At 49.0% G+C, this 20,182-nt stretch overlaps 1 protein-coding gene across 1 annotated transcript in view; it reads left to right on the forward strand.

Annotated features, from left to right (window-relative positions):
- LOC128270218 (uncharacterized) overlaps positions 1-17,590 on the forward strand; it is an 84,537-nt gene extending 66,947 nt beyond the window's left edge. Inside the window, exons 6-7 of the mRNA XM_053007620.1 lie at positions 13,811-14,054; positions 17,430-17,590. Of these exons, the coding sequence (XP_052863580.1) occupies positions 13,811-14,054; positions 17,430-17,590 (405 nt within the window). The remainder of the gene's footprint in view (positions 1-13,810; positions 14,055-17,429) is intronic.
- Positions 17,591-20,182: the final 2,592 nt, after the last annotated feature.

Consider the following 20,182-nt stretch of genomic DNA (forward strand, 5'->3'; position numbering starts at 1 on the left):
CCTGGGAGCCGGTTTTCCGAAGGGCACTACGTTGGAGTGGTTTTTAGCGTCCATTGTTACGCTGGGGCGAATATACATCTGAATAATATACAACAGCCCGTGTCACGACGTGCCGCATGGGCGCGCCGTGGTCACGGTTTTATTAGGCCGAGCTCTGCTAGTGTCATTTCAACTATATTTTCATCAGTAAATACTGTCCCTAAATCGCCGCACGATAAGCATCGGCCGTGCAGTTACGTATGGCTGCTGGCCCACGGTGAAGCTTTCAGGCCGGCCCGACTCGCCCAGAAGAAGAAGTGAATTTAAACAGCTTCACACCTCACAAGCGAGAGACGGTTCGGTGTGTGTAATCTAACGCAGTGACCCGCCGCTGGGAATAACGAACCGAAAAATCTCATTACCGACTTCGACCCAAAACGGAAGCCGCCGAATCTGCAGTGAGGGCTGCGCACGATACATTGCCGACACGTTCCACAAACAGACAGGTGAGCTTACAAAGGGTCTCGAGAGAAAATTACATCCCGGACGAAGATCAAATTACTGAGCGGCCCAGATAAAGCCTTGCGCTGGCACACTCTCTTCCTAAAGCGCTACACAACGCCAAGAAAGGAGTTCGTTTAAAGAATAAAACTGCATTTAGTATATGAATCAGGTACCAGGTTGTGTACTTTCACACAATCTCAGTTCCCACAGATTTTAAGGTTAACAACTGTGTAGAACCAATGAGTTATATTTAAAATTTAAATTGCTGTCTAACTTTGAAATATTTGTTTTTCGATTAATAAACAATTTATTACTTATTTACTTGCTACGACATTGCGCTACGATTGGACAGATATTGTCCCTTGTTTGTGAACTTTCCGAAGCAAAAGGTGCCAAGAAGGATGACGTGTCTCAAGTGGCTTCCGCTATTACTGTTAGTCACGCTAGGTGGAACTTTTGTGAGTGTTTTGCTCCGTTAAGTAATTACTTCTTTTTAAGTTGTAGTTAATGCAAAGAAACGGCTAAATCGGGCAAAAAATCCCGAACCCTTTAGGCAGACGAAATATCCTTTTTTGTTGGCTTACAGAAGCGCTGCGGTCGAGAAGGCCACCACCGCGGACTTCAGCAGTTCCAGCGTCCGTTGCATGGACCCCCCACCTTTGGGTCGCCGCTCCTTCTCTAATAGGGACCCCAACTGTAATTGTGAGTGTTTTAAAGTCAGCATCACTTCCTCTCTCCTGGCGGAATGGCTGGCGGATGCCGAACCGGATAGAAAAGTCTCCACTGCACCGCCGCGGCAGGCACCGGTGGCCATTAATTCACGGTCGGTGTCGGTCGGGGGCTCTCTTTATGCTACACTATAAATTAGCAATTACGAAAGTTTCTGGCTTTTTGCTGATTTTCGGAAAAGATAAGTTTGCGAGTGGTTTTGGTTTCCCCTTTTTTATTTTTCTGTGGCGGCTTTCTTGCGCAATTGTCACTGCAAAGGCTTTCCAATTTGGCCATTTTCTCGTCGCCCGTTTGGCTGGGAAATGCTGAGCCGCGGTGTTGGGTATGTTTGTATTTTTCGAGTTGCTGTTTCCGGGCAGGAAAAGCACAAAAAAGGTGGCACTAGAAAAAGTGCATCCGCAGTGAAAATTATGGTTCCTTTTTCGCCGTCGACGCTTCTTTTTTGTTGGCTTATTTCACGTGGCTGGCAACTTACGGGTGCGAATAAAGTAGATTTTGAAACAATATTTTTCCCTACAATTTGCTTGAATGTACAAGTAGACAGAATCAATAGGCAATAGTCGGAATCGTTTCCAGTGCGTGCGCGCGTGCTCCGGTGCTGAAAGTTATTGGAAAAAAGGCCAGATATTGTTTCTGAGAATAAATAAAGCAACACAAGCCAGCGCCACAACCCGGTACTGGCGGTAAAACAGCCGCCATTCCAGATTCGAAGCGTTCATTCTTCGTTAGTGCTGTTTGATCTCTAGACGATTAACACGTTGCCTGTCGTGTTTGACAGATTCAATTTGCCAACCTTGACAGCAGCACCGAAACACGTCCTTCACGCGGTTGCTTGCGCCTGAAACACTGTGCATTGTTGTGTTTCTCTCTTCATTTTTTTCACACTACCTATCAGACCTGAAATTCTACTCGGATACTAGGAACCAAAAAATACACCCTGCCGTTGTTTCCATCGCAAACACTGATTCATGGCCATGCGTTTCTTTTGTGCCAGAACTGTCACCACGTCAAATTAGCCTTGACAAATACATCGGCAAGCTCGGCAAAACCTGCTTCACTGCTTCTGTTCGCAGCATAGGCAGATCTAGTGCGCGCTCCTCTTGCTTCGCAGCCTCAGAGAGGGGCCACAGAGAAGACATCTCATGTGTGTTTTGCTAATTTTTATTCCAGCGTCGTTCGCCGGAGATAAAAGTCAGTAGCAACTGCTTAAAACATCCTATATTATGTTTGAATTCTCGAGGCTAAGGCGGTAGGGGCTTTAACCGCGTCAAACATACGCACAGCAGTGTCACGTTTCACGATTGGTTTGCTCTTAAACGGAAGCCTTAGGCCACTTTAGCCTAGGCCTGTGCCGTGTGTCAGTCCTTTGTGACTCAGTGTGGCTTTCTTTTTTCCATGACGAGTACAATAAACGACGTATCACATTCTTAACAACGGAAATGTTTGTGAAATTTAAAAAAATCTTTATCTTCTAATGTTAATAAAAACAAATACAACCTCCATAATGTAGAGAAAGCTTCTTAATGTTTTTATCAGTAGGATTTGTTATTTGTTGAAACTCAACGGAGGGAAATATTTTCGGACGGGTACTGGTTGTGCGCTGGTTGTATCAAGATGAAGTTTCATTTGAAACAGATCATAACTTCCAGTAACCCGCAGACATCGTAAGCCAAAACTCCCGTTGTGGTTCGATCACTCTGGTTAAAAAGGAGATTCCCACCGAAACAAACCATTTTTCGAACGAGAAGCGAACGCTCGTCGGTTCCCCAAACGATATCCGCCGGCGTCCGCCGTTTCATCCCGTTTACGATGGCGCTCCGTTTTACAAATCATTAGCCGCAAAACTTTCGCCACGCACCGGAGCTCTGACGGGCGGGACTAAATCTCTCGCTTGAAGCCTTCCAAAATGGGGGGGCGCGCTCGCAGTGTAAACGACGGCGGAGAAAGTTGGCCAGGAAATTCGTTCTTAACTATCCATCCATCAGCCAGTCAGCCAGTCAGTCAGTCAGTCAGTCAGTCGGTCGGTCGGTCGGTCGGTGGGTCGTTCCTTTCCGACGTCCACGTAGAAGCTTACCGCAGGCGAATGAAGGAAAAGTCGTAACAACGACGCATCAGCACGCAAAGCTGCTGAAAGATGTCTGTCGGGTTTGTTAGTTTGAAATTTTTCATAAATCATCCGTCGGGGGGACGTGGGTTTCTCCGTCCTTCCTTGACCGCCCGACTTCCTCCCGGGGACGTGTCTGAGGGCGGGACGATTACTTCTTCTGTTCGCAGCTGAACGTTTCAATCGCCGAGCATCGCCTTATTTTCCCACAAGCAGCGTGTCTGGTATTGTTTTCTCTCGCTTTTCTTTTCCAACAATTTAAGCCCACTTTCCTTCCCACCTTTCCAACGGAGTGTGGAAGTGTCGAGCCGTCCGTGTTTTCCACCAATCTACTCGTGGGACACATTTTTCACATCAAGTTCACGGCTGGGCGCGACTTTGCGTCACCCTTTTGACACATAACCACCCTCTTGTGTGCCGCCGCGGTCGTCGGCGGCAGGCAAACGCGTTCAAGGGTTCCGTGTACACTGCACACAAGCACAAAGTAGTACAAAGCTCTTCAGAAACAATCATTTGCCTCAAAGCACGACGCGGTACTCGCTTGCTTGCGCTTCACAACCGCCATGAACGCGAACGACGTACTTTCGTCGACCATTCTTTGATTCACCCGCGTATGGTTTTGTCCTTATTTTGCTGGTATTGTTTCGCTCATAACCTGCAATCACAACACTCCACCACAACACTAGTAAATGGTGCAAATGGTGTTGAGAATGGTGCGATGCAAAGTGAAAAACGAAACACAAATCACAGCAAAGCCCGGCAAACGTATCTGGGAACGACGGCGACGGTGCTCAAAGTGTGCACTCTTTTTAATGCAAATAAATGTGTAGGAGTCGGCCACAAGCAAAATGTCCGACTCGGAGCAAGTCTGTGGATGAAATGAGCTAGGCTGTGGAAAGAAAAGCCAATGTCAGAAAAACGAATGTATTTTTATGGCAGAAACGTGAGCCTATGCTTATGCTCCGGTGAGGTGTGTCTTCGTGTTCATAAATTAAACTATGTGTAATTTTCTTAGTTTGACACGAAACTTTTCTTCTACTGAGCTATCTCAACCCTCGCTCTCGGGGTGACACTTTCAAAGTGAGCAGTCTTTCCGGGACACCTCCGGGCTCCGTTGACCAACCCCCAAATGGGTACGGCAGAAAAAGGATCAATTCAGAATACATCATGACACATAAATGAGCAAAGTTCCCTCGACTGCGCTACGTTTCTTTGGAACTCGTCTTTTTTGTGCTGCATATCTTTAGTCCTACTTCGTATCTATCGTGTCACTGTGGGTTCTGTCTGAAGGGGGGTTTCCACTTGCGGACTTCCTCTTATACAGAGCCCACTCTCTATTCCTGCCAACCGGAGTGGAAACGATGCAACAGTTGCCCCGGACTTCCTTCCCGTGCTGCGGGTGTCCTGTCATTGCGTGATACAAGGAACCCAAGCACTTCGGTGTCGATTAACCTGCACGCGTACCACGTCGTCACACTGGTATACTCTGGTGCCCATTCAAAAGGGCTTTCTTCACGGTGCTGAATTGAATTTCTTGCCACCAGGATAGGCTTTTCTTGTCCGCACGTCGCCAATGCTCTTACACACGCCCGTGGTGCACTTGATGCACTTCTAGTCTTGATGATTCACACACACAATGAAGCAACAGTCTGCCGCAAACCCGTCCCCGCTCGGCCATGTGTATGCAGATCACCGCGCGCCCATGGTCCGTATGTTTTCACGCGTCCCGTTCGCATCGTCGTTCGTGCTTGGCCAGCGGGAGCCAACCCACCTATTGTTCTCGTGCACCGACCGCTGCAGCGCGCGAACGAGGCGGAAGTTTCACCACAATGTCCTTGGCAGGCGACACTCTCTCTACAACACACGGACGGACGAACGGACGTGGTGTTATGCAAACGTGCGCTGCTTGTTTTGGGGCCGAGAACGTTCTTCCGGCAAGCGCGTGCTCGGTTGCCGTGTGGACCCCGCAAAAAGCCCATTAGCTAGGATGTAACCGCTTAATAGTGTGCGTTTCCGGTGCAACGAGGCGGCCACCAGCATCACGCTGTGTTACGAGGTTGTTGCTGCAAATAGTGTCTGTGTGCGGCGCTCGTCGCTGTTATTGTTGCCTATTTCTGTATCGAGCTGTTATTCAACTTGACAGAATGTCCCGTGCCCCGGACCCGTTCAGCTCAATGTATGGACGACCGTAATGGACCCCCGTTACACGCCCCCCGCCCCCGTTCGGTCGGGGTTTACGTAGGCCAAATGCAGCACATATATCTTTCTTCCGCTGACATTCTGGCTGGTGTCGCGCGCGCGTGTGTGTCACAAATATTTGGCTGTATTCCGTAAACTCACCCTAGAACTTGAGCATTTAATATCTGAATTGTTGCACATGTTTTCACACACCGTGTAATGGACGACAATAAAAATAGAAGAACTGACCTGTGTGCAAGATGTTCTACGGTACAGTTCAAGGACTATATCGTCACCATCGAGCATGCCCTTCACCGTCGATTCAATTCAAAGAATTCATTAATCTTTGTTATTATATTTTGAGATTCCTGCTTGATATTTTGAGGATTGTCCATTAGCCGAGGCAATGTGAAGTTCTCACTGTCAAGGACTTTTCAGTGAGTTATTTAAACAAAAAGGGCGCCCACTTGTACACGCCATCGTGTTTTCCTACGGATTCTGATGGACTGCTTTGATGAGAATTTATATTGGACTTCAAACAGGGCGAGGGAATGAGAGTTTGGATGAGCCTGTTGTTATTTTTTTGTTCTGGTTTCACCGTCATCTCCAGCAAATCGCCCCAATCCGCTATCTAATTCCATTTCGCGCCCTCTTCCGGAAGGTCGGCTTTTCAGGTTTGAGGGGTCGAAAAACACGATTCCTAAGACGACTATCGTCGATTTCGCGGAACTTCCTAACTTCTGTGGGCCACTCCCACACTCCGACAGGCAGTCGCCGTGTGCCGACAAAAGAACTTCAACTCTCGTGAACTGTGTCGCCTGGTGTCGCCCAAATTGAGTCTCCCTCGCTTGTTAATTCCAATATCAACGCAATTATTGTCCCGTAAAATGACACCACTTCACTCTCTCTCTCTCGGTGTGGCGTTATTATGCGAGAATAAGTCGGCGCTGGCAAGCGTGCTTCGCGCTTCACCCGCTCCACCGTCACCGTCCCCGTCGGTGGGTGTCCTGGCGGATAAAGACAGATTTGTTTCGCAGATTGCCCGGGCCCGTGCTATTGTTGGCCCGGTGGAAGTTTGTGTTTTTCTTTCCACGGGTTTTCCGGAGTTTCGAATCAATTTCCTCTTCGCGGGTCGGTTCACGGGTCGGTTCACGTGCGCGCGCTGAAAAGTACCATGCGTCTCCATTTATTACTAAATCAAGTCACACGGCCGGCCGCCCTGTCTCATTATGCCGGTCCAGTAGCCCTGGCGGCCATGGTGACAAAAAGCAAACCGAAGCTCGTGGCCATCGGAGAAAGCGCGGAAAAAGTACCAACTCATGGCGGGGGCAGCAGCCAGCATGGGCAAGAGGCAAGAATGGACTGCTTGATGATGAATAGGGACGGAAAATAGCCACCTACCGAATGTCATCTTTCGACCTTCGGCTTTCGAAGCCCCACCGTTTTGGTTGGCTCGCTCCTTCATCGAAAACATAATCCAGGGGACACCGAGCAACGAGTGAGTGTCGGGGCCGGGCGCGAGTGCCTGCTAAACATTATCCCCGTAAGGACCCTTACCGACGGCGGAAACGGTTCCTTTGGTGGTGGACCGTTCGGCAATACCTTCGACGCACCGAACCCAGCTTTAAAGTTATTGGGCACCCAAAACCCCGAGGTGAACCGGAGGTCGAGCTCATTCCGGTTGCGGGCTTCTCTCGACGGTGGGGCGCATAAATCGCGAACCTCCATTGTTTCGGTACAACGGTATAACAACAATAATCATTTATTCGCCGAATAAAGCGCGAGTAAGTGAAGGTCCCGGTCAAGGGATCCTCCTCCTTCGGGCCTCCGGGTACGTAAAAGGACTTCCCATAGCGCCAGTGTTGTGTAGTAATGACGCTCGGCTCCACTGGTCCATGTTTTCGTTGCCAGACAAACGCCAAACACACACACACACACACACCGGGGCGCATAGACTGACGGAAATGAGACGGGGACGCCAAGGACGAGCAACGAACCAAGGGTGGAGCAGAAATAATGAAGGCAAGTGTTTGCCGCGCCCAACGACGACACCACGCTTTATCCATCTTCATTTGGCTTTGTGGATGGTTTGGGCTTTTCGGCAACATTTCTGCTCTTTTCCGCTTTTCCTCGCTTTGTTTTTCCGTCCTACGTTTCACGCCGGAGACACTGGAACTCTCGCGGTGGCTGCCGGTGCGCGGATATGGTGGCTGCTGGCTGTGCCGCGAAAGGAAAAGTGGCCTGCATAATTTCGGAAAACAGTCGGAAAAACGTCGCATCGCAAACCGACAGCGCAGCACCACCAGCACCCGAGGCTGTCGCTTCGGACGTCGGCTTTTTGCGGGCAACTGGGGCTGGCACTGGCCTGGTGTGAATGCCAATTGTTTGGCCCACGGAAGCTGTGGAATGCGACGCCGCTGGCTGTGGACGGCTCCTGGGTTCCGGGAATCAAGAAGAGAACTAGGCGAAGCGAGCAACAGCAGGGGGACAAATTTGCATTCCATTGAGTAAATTTTAATATTGGGCCAATTACGCGCCATTTCGGGGAGAGCGAGACGGGGGTCCCATCGGGTGAGTGGTTTTCCGTCCACTTCCGTCTATTTTTCTTTTCGCTTTCTCGGAGCGAGCTCCTCTCCGGTTGAAGCTGCGTTGATTGCCGTGGCTTATGCTATGACCGGATTTTTTTTTTTTGGTTTCGTTCAAAACAAAAAAAAGGCGAACTGTGAATAGAAAGAAACTTGGTGTGAATTATTTGTCACCCACTTAAGTGCATTATTGGAAATTGGACCGCGGGCGGGTACTTGAGAGGGGCCATAAAAATTCTATTGTTCACTTGGCCTTTCCGCGAACGGTATGTGTTGGTGTGGTGGTGGATGTTAACGTGTAGTGATGGAGTTTAATGGAGTTGTTTGCGATCGTAACCGGGCAATAGATGGTTTCAGTTCTTCATACACACTCGTCATTACTATAATCATGCATGTGCATGATATGCTCTTATTTATCTGATGTGCTTTCTGGTTTATATTGCGGTGCGATGCAGTTACCCGGGAATGCGGTGTCAGTTAGAGCTTTTTGATGTGTTGGAGTGCGAATGTGGCGTTTTCCTCACTAAAATAAAGTGAGAAACGTGAATAACAGTAGATCATAGAATTCAAACGCCAATCGTAGTCTTAAAAGCCAAAGCTGTGAAAGATTGATCCGTCGTGTTTTACGATTGATCTGAATGCTGCGTCGAGAAATACACGGAGACTACGAGTTTATAAACTAAATCAAGTAAAAAATCCTTGTCTTTTTCATCGCTTGACATTGATTGCTAGCCGCTACGGTTCCTTGAAATGGCATCCTTTTGGAGTGTAATTTTTATGAACAAGGTGTCGAACTCAACGTTCGACTCACCAGCTGCGTTAGTTTTAAAAGGGTTAAATCTTTAAAAGACGTAAACTAAGAAACGTTTCTGGTACTACCTTAAAAATCTGTAAGGTTTTGCCACATTCTGTGGATTTAATTACGCTGATGTGCCAAAATTAATCTTTGTGACGAAAGATTAATTTGTGTAGTAAGCTTTGTATTTGTAAGGGCGATTTCATGTTTAGGTTCCCTCGAAGTTTCTGAAAAATATGCCTCGCTGTGGTTGGCCTAACATTAGAAAAGTTTGTGAGCTTCTAACTGTAAATGAAGTATATTTATTTGTTCCTTCGACTTGCACACTGCGATTTTTTCGATTTGCACACTTCATGAATAAGTGAAAAAATTATTAAACGAATAAATGAATAAAAAACAAATGAATGAAATAAATAGAACAATTTCGAGCAATAATGAATTCATATCTTTATGGCATTACCTAAATTGTTTGCACTTCTGATTGCACTATGGGCACCGTCGCACAAGAACTAGAAATTGCCCAAAAGCGCAAACATTTACCAAACTGTAATTTTCCGCTCACATGAACGGTCGGCTCCAATTTACATTTTCCTCGCACGGAGATCGAAGCCGACAACCGGAGGGGGACAACTAACTAGGACCACCAACTCTTCTTCTCGATTCGCAACCCACAGTAGTAGCTCTTAATCACGGCGGCCCAACGTAAATTGGCCACCGGAATCGGGCAGCCGGGGACAACCCCATTGCGCCCTTTGAGGTGGCGAGAAAACTTTCTATATCAATTACGAGGCCACATACATTTATGAAGTCTCCCGAGGCGCGCACCAGGTTGTATGATACCGGCCCAGTGGGCCATCGACTCGTCTCGCTCGCGTTCATCGTTTCTCATCATTTTCCTCACACACACACACACAAGAGGTCAGAAAAATATTAAAATCCCCTCCACCCAGCCCACACCCGACCAGAGGGCCCGGACTAATGGTTTTCGGCGGGTCTATTCGCCTCCCGAAAAACTTTTCACCACCCTACGACAATCAACCTGTGCCGCGTGTCCACCACCACCGTGTTGGTAGTGGCCGGAAAAGTGGCGGAAAAATATGTCCAGCGTAAATTGAATGTGCGGTAAACGGTGGTGTGTGTGGTGGTTTGGACAATTTATTCCTACACCCCAAAAAAACACAGAGGACCAGGACGAAAAAAGGCCAACGGAACGCGTGGCGAGCAGATATTAAATTACTTTCAAGCTCTCTCGTGTGTGGCCGCCAAGCGTTTGCCACCGACGCCGAGGTGAATCGAGGCTGCCTGTGCTCGTGCGCGCCTCCAGGCGACAATCTCAACTCCCCGGTGCACGGCGACCACCGTGATGGTAGACCAAAGTTGCGTTTGAAGCGTCGGCATCATCAGCCCGCGGAGATGTGCCTCCTGACATCGTAATTCGCCGCCTCCAGGAACCGCTCGAAACTCCAGGGGCCGCAGAAAATCTGGAATCAACTTAAATTGCACACGAAAAGTTGCCCTACGCGATGCTCATGACCTGCCGTGGCCGTGTGACGGGCCCCGTGAAGGTATCTGCCCTTCGGATCCGTGCGCTAATTATGCGCAAACTTGGCCCGCGCGCGCGCGCGTCCCGTTCGGTACTGCACAAAGTGCATCATCTCTGTGACTGCTCACACTTGCCGCGTTTAATTTATCGTCACCTGCATCACCATCGTCAGCCACCCCCGCCCGCGGGTGTGTCGGTTCGGGGCTGTATGGTGCCCTTTTTAAATCTTCACCATTTCTCAAACGACCGGAATTTTGCTGCAGAAGCGACTGGGGCGAGCTGCCCGGGAAATGTATTCACAAAATTGAATTACATGAACAAAAGCACTTTTGAGCCACGCGCCGCGAGTACGGGAGGATGGCACGGGGAAGTCCTGACAAAAACCGTGCGCATACCTTGATTGTAGGTGATGCGGCACACGTTGTTGCACGAGCCAGAGCCGCGCCTCCCCAAGGCGCACCGTTCATTACTTTCGATACCCCGTGCTCGAAAAGTGAACCCCACCACATTCTTGCAGTGACCTTACTACCCGGTAGGGGCGGGCTGACTCAAGGAGTATGAGAATTTTAGACAGTACAAACCTTTCCCCGGTGTGTTAATTTTTCATGTAAACGAAAGCTGACTTGGGGCTTCCACAATGTGCAACTCAACTTTCAATTAACGTCCCAATTTCTGGCGCTGGCACATTTCATCGGACAAAGTATTCGCTTTGACGGGGCTTCACAATTCGCGTCGGGTTCGTGAAGCCCCGCTGCACACACAGCTACAGCGAAACAAAACTACTCCTGGGCTGCGAAGGAATCGTCGTTATGCCTCAGCTTGCAAATCCGGAAACACCGATTTTTCATGCAAAACACTATGCTCTGGAGCTAAGTGAAAGTAAGTTAGAGAGAGAGAGTGCACTGGACGCCCGGCAACAGCAGCTCACCTACGATCCCGCTGTGGTGAAGTGATTCCAGTTTTACGTTCAAACGAACGGAGGCGCAACAGCTTCCTGGATGATGGAGAATCTCGGCCAAAATTCCGGGCAAGAGCGACCCTCTCGGACTGTAATTGTGTTCGGACCTGCGCTTTCTCGATGGCGCAACACTACATGGTTATTGTTTTTGTAGCTGACGGTTAGAAACAAACATGATTTACTACGGAGTGCCCGGACCACTCTCTCGGGAAGGACGGAGCTTGGTAAACTTCTTGTAACTTTGTAACACTGGGTAGCGTGTAGCCTTTGGTGCTTTGGAGCCTCCACTGAAATGCGATACATTAGAGACTTCACCTTCGGTTCGGCTCGGGTGATGGTGCCGTTAATGAACAAAGTTGCTTCTCCAGTATCGACAGCATCTCGGCTTGGCTTAGGCGCTCCTGTCAGGTCCATTCTCCCCGCCCCCTTCGCCGAATTCCTAATCCACCGGTCCAATATTACAGTTTCGAAGGTAAACAGCGCAATCCTTGGGCTGAAAATTAATGGGGCGCGTACGAAGCATAAAGCAGCTGGCCGTTGTTGGCGCATGTTTCTTCTACCATCATCACCCCCACCATCGTGTGCTATGCCTCTTTGCCCACCCAGAGCGCTTACGGCTAAGTGCGGTGTTTATTTGCATTCAAAGTACCAGACATTTCACGGCCAAACACACGGCACAGCAATGACTGAGGTGGGTCCACCGTTTTTTTTTATCGGGCATTCTGTGTAACCAGCGGCTTATATTGCTTCTTAATCTCCGATAAACGTCAAAAAGGAGCAACCAAAAAAAACGAATGCTTCATTCGCTGGGAATTACTGCTCTCCTGAAATCACCTCCCGGGTCGGCCGGTAGGGGTCGTGACGGGACTGCTGCTGCTGCTGCTACTACTGCGAGGTTCCGATCGATATCCGGTATCAACCGCTATAAAAAGTATCAGCAAGTTTATGATTTAGTGATGGGAATGGGACAACACGGCGCACGGGATCGTCCTCACAACTGCTGAGCCGCTTTCTTCACGGCTGGTGGGGCGGCGGCACCAACGGGTCTCGTTGTAAAGATTTTACGGCTGATAGGAAACACATACACTGTACCTCTCCTTCATGGTCTAAAAAGAGCCCACAGCCTGGAACAACAGTAAATGGTCAACCTTTTGCTATCGTGTTACGGTTGTCAGCTGTGTGGCGGGGAGGGCCACTAGGTATTGCTTGTTTTCGGAGCCACTAGCTCGTAAAGCAGCGACATTTATGACTACATCACTTGCCCCCGCCGCAGCTTCGCGTTTTCCTCGAGCCTCTCTCTCGCTCTCCCAGGAGCCGGACAACGGGGACCATCACCCGGCGTAAGTGCTACATCCTTCTTTTCAGCAACGTTTCCGTTGGCGTTATCAAGCATGACCGATAAACATAAAATTGCAATAAACATCCGGCGCTCCTCTGGCTGATCTCTGGGTTCGGGGTGCGGCGGAAAGAAGGGATCCACCTGAAAAGCGTAGTAAAGCTCTAATGTACATACGCGCTGTACTGTAGCTGACTCACAGATGGCCGCTTGGGCGGGGTTTTTGCTTACCTTACGACTCCCCGGTTCTAACGACACTTCAATTCGAAAAGTGTGTGATTCTCGACCATTAACATACCGGCTGTCTACCATCGACGCAACGTTTGTGTAGTCTTGAGCCTTCTCTCAGGCCACCTCCGGTTTATTGTTTGCAGTTGTGAATGGGTGCCGAAGAACAAACTTGGAAAAGCAACATATCGGCAGCCTTCGACCAGCGCCACTGTCTTGAGAAGTTTCTGTTCTAAAACTGCCCATTCCTGACCGCTCCTTGAGGGGCTCCTCAACTCGGGCTACCATCACCTCACACATACTCTGAGACCCACTCGACTGTCTGATCGATCGATCGAAGGTTAACGGAAGCCGAAGAATCTTCGCCTGGTCGACCGTGGTGGGGAGTTCACCATTAACCTTTGCGTTGGGCCAGGCCAAGAACGGCGGCAGAGGAATCGGGGCCAGAAAGTGATCAATAAATCTCGGAAGTTGTCAGTGCCGCCACGCGTGTGTCCCTAAGCGGCTCCAAGGTCGAAGGACCCGATCCCGTCTATATTATTTATATGCAGGCCGTTACATTATTTAGTCCGCCATTCGGGCCCCGGCCGGCCAATGGGTTATGAATAAAGCCTGCTGCTGCTGCGTCCATCTCAGGGGTGCACTAAAAGTTGTATGTTGGTGGCGAACGATTTTCGCATAAACTTTGATTAGGTTTTGGTTTTCCCGGTAGTAGTGGTCCGAAGTTACAGGTAGCGTTCATCAGAATGTTTGTTTTGTTTGTTGGTTGGTTTTTTTTCGGGTCGGTTAGGTATCGAAGGGTTATGAAAAATGGAACTAATTTCGTTCGTATTTCCGCATTTGCGTGTTTTTCTTTCTGCCCACACACAGGTCTACACGTCGCACGAAGACACCCGTACCACGACGGACAACCTAATCTCCAGCAGCCTAACGCTTCGACTGCATCTCCAGAGTTCGCACTTCGGATCGGGCCTGATGCCGGGGCTGCTGGGTGGAGCTTCGGGATCGGGCGGAGCGCTCCTGCTCCGATGTACCGCCACCATCGGCAAGCTCTACGAACGGTACACGGAACTCGAGCTGGGCGTGCCCCAGCGGGATCCGATACCGGCCAGAGGTAGGTACAGCCGACTGTGTGGGTTTGATCCGATCAGCTCCCATTTTATGGCCAGTAGGGTCTCACTCCGGACCCGAGCTACTGAACCGCAATCAATAGAACATAGCATGTATTGGTTTTTATCGGTGGATGCATCGTGTTTTTGGACAGTGCCGTTGGTGAGATAGGAATAGTTTTACATCTTTTTATCTGAGTGAGAGTATCTGTCAATGATTGGTTTAATTTGATTCCCATTACAATACCTTTTATTAATTATCCAAAAACTATCCAAACGGTACAATACTAAGAAAATGTAAGGTTGCAGTTAATAAAACACAGACAAATTGGAAATTAATTGTTTGTATCAACCGATCATTAATAACGTTTGATACGTTTTGACGTTTTGATTGTTGGTTCATCATTATTATTAATTCAACTTTAAATCTTAACTTTGGTACTTTAACGTTAGATTTTGGAAACTTTAATTCATGCATTAAACATGTATAATACTATTTACGGATTCAACATAAACACGATAACACGAGAGCCTCTGCCCAATGCAGCCAACGTTGAAAGAGAACAACAAACAACTGCGTAGATGTCATTCTATTGTTCTTTCCACTCTCGGGGAAAATGAAAATTGGCAAACACACTCTCCTAATGAAGTTTTCGTTTTCGCGAACACAAATTTCCCAACGGCAGCGCGTCCGGGCGCGCCATCCTGTTACTCTGCTCTCCTTCTCATTATACTGCGGCGCTGATTAGACCAAAATAGAACGAGTAAAAATTTCAAACAAAACATACATTCACCTTGAATGAATGTTCGAACACTTATTGGCCACCGCTACCGGGGCCCACTACAATGAGACGGCTTTTCCGAGTGTTTCCGGTCACACGTTCGAACGGACACAAAAAAAGGCCGTTGCGCCGACTTGTGCGCGACACCGGTCCGGGCAGCGGCCGGAACCGGAACGGGCGAAATGGAGAGAAAACTCAATCAGGGGAACGCAAAGCGAAATCGACGTGCACTATCGCTGCCTTTGATTAATGGCCGTCGCCACCATTAAGGACGGCCGTCGGCGCTTTGTTAGAACCGTCCCCGGTCCGCCGGTCTGTGGAGTGAGTTTTCCTGGAGATAAAAATACTGACGCACGGAAAGGATTCTACGGAGAGGCTGTCCCGGTGACTCCCAGGAGCTTCATCAGTCGCTCCCGAGGCCGAGGCCGGCTGAAATTGGCTCGAAAGCTAATCAACAGATGTTTTTCCGGACCCTGGCCAGAGACGGCTCCCTCGGCATCACCAGAGTGCCTGTGGTAGTTGATGACGTTCTTCGGCCTCACCGAAAGGCTGTGGTGTATGTTTTTCCTTTTCTCTTTTCTGTTCTTTACTCAACCCACCCATTCTTCTTAGGTGGCCAGCCGGGGTCAGCCAAGGGCCAGCTTCTTAAGATGTTGGAGGGTAAAATTGATTTATCATTCCGGCGCGGTGAAACCGACAGCGAAATGGGACCCACCCCGGTTTGGCGGGGATGGCTCTCCTCGTGTGCCGGACCGGAAGGATGATCAAACGGACATTTGGGGCCAATTCGAGTGGATTATATTAGTTCCGCTTGAACTGAGCACCGTCCGTCAAGGTACGGGGAAGCTCCCCCTGGGGGAGAGTTGGATGTCAAGCAGGACCATATCGGCCAGCCTACTTGCGCCCTCTGACGCCCCGTCCACCGAGCGCGCCAGACAGAGAGCGAAAGAAAAAGTTACAACCTCATCACACGATGACTGCCCCGGAACGCCCCGAAACGTGGCTGGCCGGCCGGAGGTCGAAAGCGACAGTGGCATGCGTGCACAGTACACTATGGGCCGGAGTTCCTGAGAGAGCCAAACGAACCCCGAACTCCGTGGGGATGGCTAGGATTCGCCAGCACTGGCGGCGGCCGGGAAAGCACTCATCCATTTGGTGGTGGAGCCCCGTGAAGCGCGCGCACACACGCATACACTCTTAATCAACCGAATAACGCTTTTCCGACACAATCTGATTAGGATGATTTGGCGCTTCGTCGAATGTCTTCAACATGCGCGCCCGTGGTCCGATCACTCCTGAGGCTGAGGCCTCGTGACTGCTTAGAGTTTGTTTCCTCTGTTTTTCATTCTTTCGATTTTCTTCGGAAAAACGGACGCATATTGTCGCAGGCGGGCGCGAGCTCGTTGCGCACACAACGCGGGAGCCGCGCCCCATGATGGGTCGTTCCGATTCCCGGTCTCAACCCCCGGTGCACCGGTTGGATGAAAAATTTCATCACCGGGTCACGGGCCTTTGCTCTTGTTACGATGACTTTTTTTTCCCATTTGACGTTTTGTCTCTCTGGCGCTCCTTTGGCTGGCTCTGTGAAGAAGTTCCAAATTTAAATCAAAGCCACCGGACAATGATGAGGGAACAAAAGCGTGTCATGATCATGAAAAATAGGAGGAAAGAGATTTTTAGCACAGATAAAAAAGGATGAGCTGAAAAGGCATAAAAAGAAGCATAAGACAGCAGCGCGTATAACACACAGGGAACGGGATGGAACGGTCGTCAGAGTGCCCATTTCCCGGAAGATAGGTCCCCCGTACCAGAGAATTACTAACCCAGAGAATATTACCCCCTGCGATAATGTGTCCGAATAGAGATAAAAGGGCCGCGCCGGCTAGAACAGGATGAAAAACGAATCTTGGATGGGGTTTAATTGATTAATCGAACAAAATCAAATTCGGTACCCATTCGGTTACGGTGGGATCCTTCGGCGTTGTTGTTCTCTCGAGATGTCCTCGGACAAATGTCCCCGCGGTTAGATTGGTTGGTTCGGAGCAAAACAAAAAGTATGTAATCACGCATGAACTGCAGGGGATCGACCTCTTTTGTGTCTGCGGCTTAAAAGAAGGTCCCTCTTTTGACTGATGAACCAGAATTATCAATTACTTGTTCGTTGAACCGATAAAGGAATGTGCTATGCTTCGTTGCAGATTGTATTCTATTGCACAACATGCGCAGTGTGTGGCGCTCAGTCACGTAAAGGAGAAGGAAAGTTCTATAACAAAAGGCCTATCAGTTCTTGTAATTACTGCTTCAGTTATAACTGCTAAAAGGATCGTTAATTTGATGCTTGTTCAATTAGGTTCTCCGAGTAATACAAAACTCCGAGTAAAAAATTAACTGACAACTGTTTACTGACAACAAAAAGTGTATTATTGTTCTAGAAATATGTTTTGTAATGTTTAAAATACGAACGAACGTGTCAAACTATATAATCCTATAAATGACTCTGACGTTGTACAAATGCTTGGTCTCAATCGCGTTTAGCTGTTTTACAAATATTCCACAAACCACAATTCCTAATGTTCCACATCTTCGGCTCTCTTACAGTGACATCATCGAGCGCAACAAGGATACTGCCGAGAGCGACCGCCGCAGGGCACTGGATTACGCTACTCGTCGCCACAGTAGCACTGACGACGGCGGTCCACCGCAACCTATCGCTGATCAGCCCGTTTGTGCCCCTCAGTCTGCAAGCGCTTCGAAGATAGTTTGCTAGCCTGCGCCGCTGACCGCATCACAGTGACGTTGGCACTGCCGCAGCTGAGCGTCCCTAAGGCGCGGGCGGTGTACTAAGGCAGCCAAGAAAAACGGCGGCCCCGGCTCCCTTCGGCGGTCACAACTGCTACGAGCGTGAGACGAGCGTGTTCAGCACGACACACACATCACAAACGGAGCTTAATGGAGGAAAATCACCGAGCAGCAGCTGAGGAAAAGGGGTTAATAGGCGTGTGTGTGTGTGTGTTTGATAGACCGATTTCCAGTAACCCTCACGATGGCGCTAGAAAAGCTAAACCCAAATGTTAAAGATGTAATTTCATGTGGTGGTCATCATCGTGGTGACGAAAATACAAAGTCTGTAGGAGGAACATAAAACCGAAGTCAGGGCGACCACGGATGAACACCCCCCCGGGGGGGTGTTGCTAATGATGATAATTATGATAATGTTGCTGCTGCTGATGCCACTGTCACTGCTGCTGATGATGATGATGAGTGTTATGCAGAAGCTAAGCCGTGCTATGTGTGCGTCGTTACCGTGGCTTCGAAACTGATTCGAAAGTGTAATGGCGTTGATTATTTATTTGAGTATTTTAATTAACTCCGTTCACTCGAGCCCTGGGGCGCCCTTAAGAACACCGAACACAATGGCAAATTCGAACGGTGCGATAAAAATCGACTAATAATATTGTTGGTCGCTGATTTGCAATTTGCTTCAACCACCAAACACCGAATTCCGCCGTAAGGCCCTCCGGGAGTACCAAAATGCGCCACCGGGTCGTGTTGCTACTCAATTAGTATTTCAGTTTGGTTGGGAGCATCGTTTGCATCGTTGCAGAGTGGCGGTCCCACCCGGTGGCGATGATAGCACCGAAAATTGGGCTCCCGATACGTTCGATAAGTGCAAATAGTAATTTCCTCCGACCAATAATCACCGAGCCGAAGCCGGAACGGAACGCAAATCGATTTTGCTGAAGCGATGCAGGAAGGATGCATACAAAAGCGTGAGCTGGAATGCATGCACGCGGCAACTGCAGTTGTGTTTGATGTTTAACCACACCATTTGAAAGAGAGAAGCAGAACGCGATTCTTTGCTGCCTGCTGCTCCGAGCCTTTTCGAGAGAGAACATACAATTTTGAGGGAGCCCCGCCAAAAAAAGGGTGATTACCTAACCAAATGTAAACATGAGGCTGAGTTTTGACGCGCCGGTGCACTGGAAATACGCTAATTTCCTCCCACTCGGGATAATGGAACCACTTTCCGGGAATGGAATGCGCAAAGTGTATCGCTTCGGCGGCTCGCCCTGTTGGCCATCATCGAGATCATCTCGCCAATGTTACACCGCCAGTGATCCTTCTCCAACCTTGAAAAGCACCCGCCAAACAAAGAAGAAGAAAACCTACATTCAAATGGCTGCAACTTCGTGGCCACCATAACGAACCTCGGTGGGCTCTGCACTAAACGTTGACCGTGTGAAAGCGATTCCCTTCCGTTGCTGGCACCAAAATGAACCTGTGTTCCAATGTGGCTATACACAGCTATTCCACAGTTTTTGTAGCGCCACCTTTTATCGGCACACTATCGATTGAGAAAAATGCAGCACTGGGCGGGCGGACTAACTGCACTTGCAAACTTGCTGAGATGGCAATCGCGTGGCATGGTGTGAACGGAGTGTGCACTCGATGTTGCTGATGATAACGAGGTCAGCAGGCACACGAGAGGTCGAGAACGGAGCGAGTAGCGCAGCGAGTAGTAGTTTGGTGAGCGAGAATTTAATTGAAAATGAATAAATGAAGTTATGCCGTCGCCGGCGCCGCCACCGCCGTAGGATGCATTTTCTTTTGATGTGTACTCCGCTTTCGGCGGCCTGCTGGAGAGCGCGTTATGCATCAAACGGGCGTTTGAGTTCGCGAAGAGAAAAAAGCGACCGCCGGGAACCTATTGATATTGATGGGAAGAAAATGGAAACGTTTTCGGTAAATTGAAACACCAGCACGGTTCCGTTTTGCCAACCTTCCATTTTACGGCTATGGCACATTTTTAGTTGCGTTAGCTGTGTTTGATCATGATAACAGGAAAAAAAAAATGATAGGTGATTAATGGTGCTGTTAAGTCGTACATTAAAACCGGGCGATCACACGGGAAGGGGAAGTTGACCGGATTGATGAGAGGAATAAAAAATAATCTGTAAATGATCACGCAATTAACACGACGAGCCCAATTGCGATGATGAGGGCTGTGATCCAAATACAGCTTTCGATGGTTTTGAACACTATTTACCGTTTTAATGCAGAGCCATTTCGTCGATTTGGCACAACTTGGAACCGGTTCCCGGTTTTCCGAACGTTGAACATAATTATTGATTGCAAATAAAAATGAACTATTATTAAGCGAAAATGCGAAAATCGTTTCCAATTTTGTGCTCTCCCTACTACCACCGACAGACACCGACCTCTGCGCAACACAGCCCCGCTCCCATTCAGCAATAATTTGAAGAAGCAAAACCGCCGTTGCATATCCCTTTCTGCTTTCTGCATAACGATAGATAAATTGTATAGAGCACCAGCGACGCCCACGGTTCCGG

Source organism: Anopheles cruzii, chromosome 3 (genome assembly GCF_943734635.1).
Source record: "Anopheles cruzii chromosome 3, idAnoCruzAS_RS32_06, whole genome shotgun sequence".
Classification (NCBI taxonomy): domain Eukaryota; kingdom Metazoa; phylum Arthropoda; class Insecta; order Diptera; family Culicidae; genus Anopheles; species Anopheles cruzii.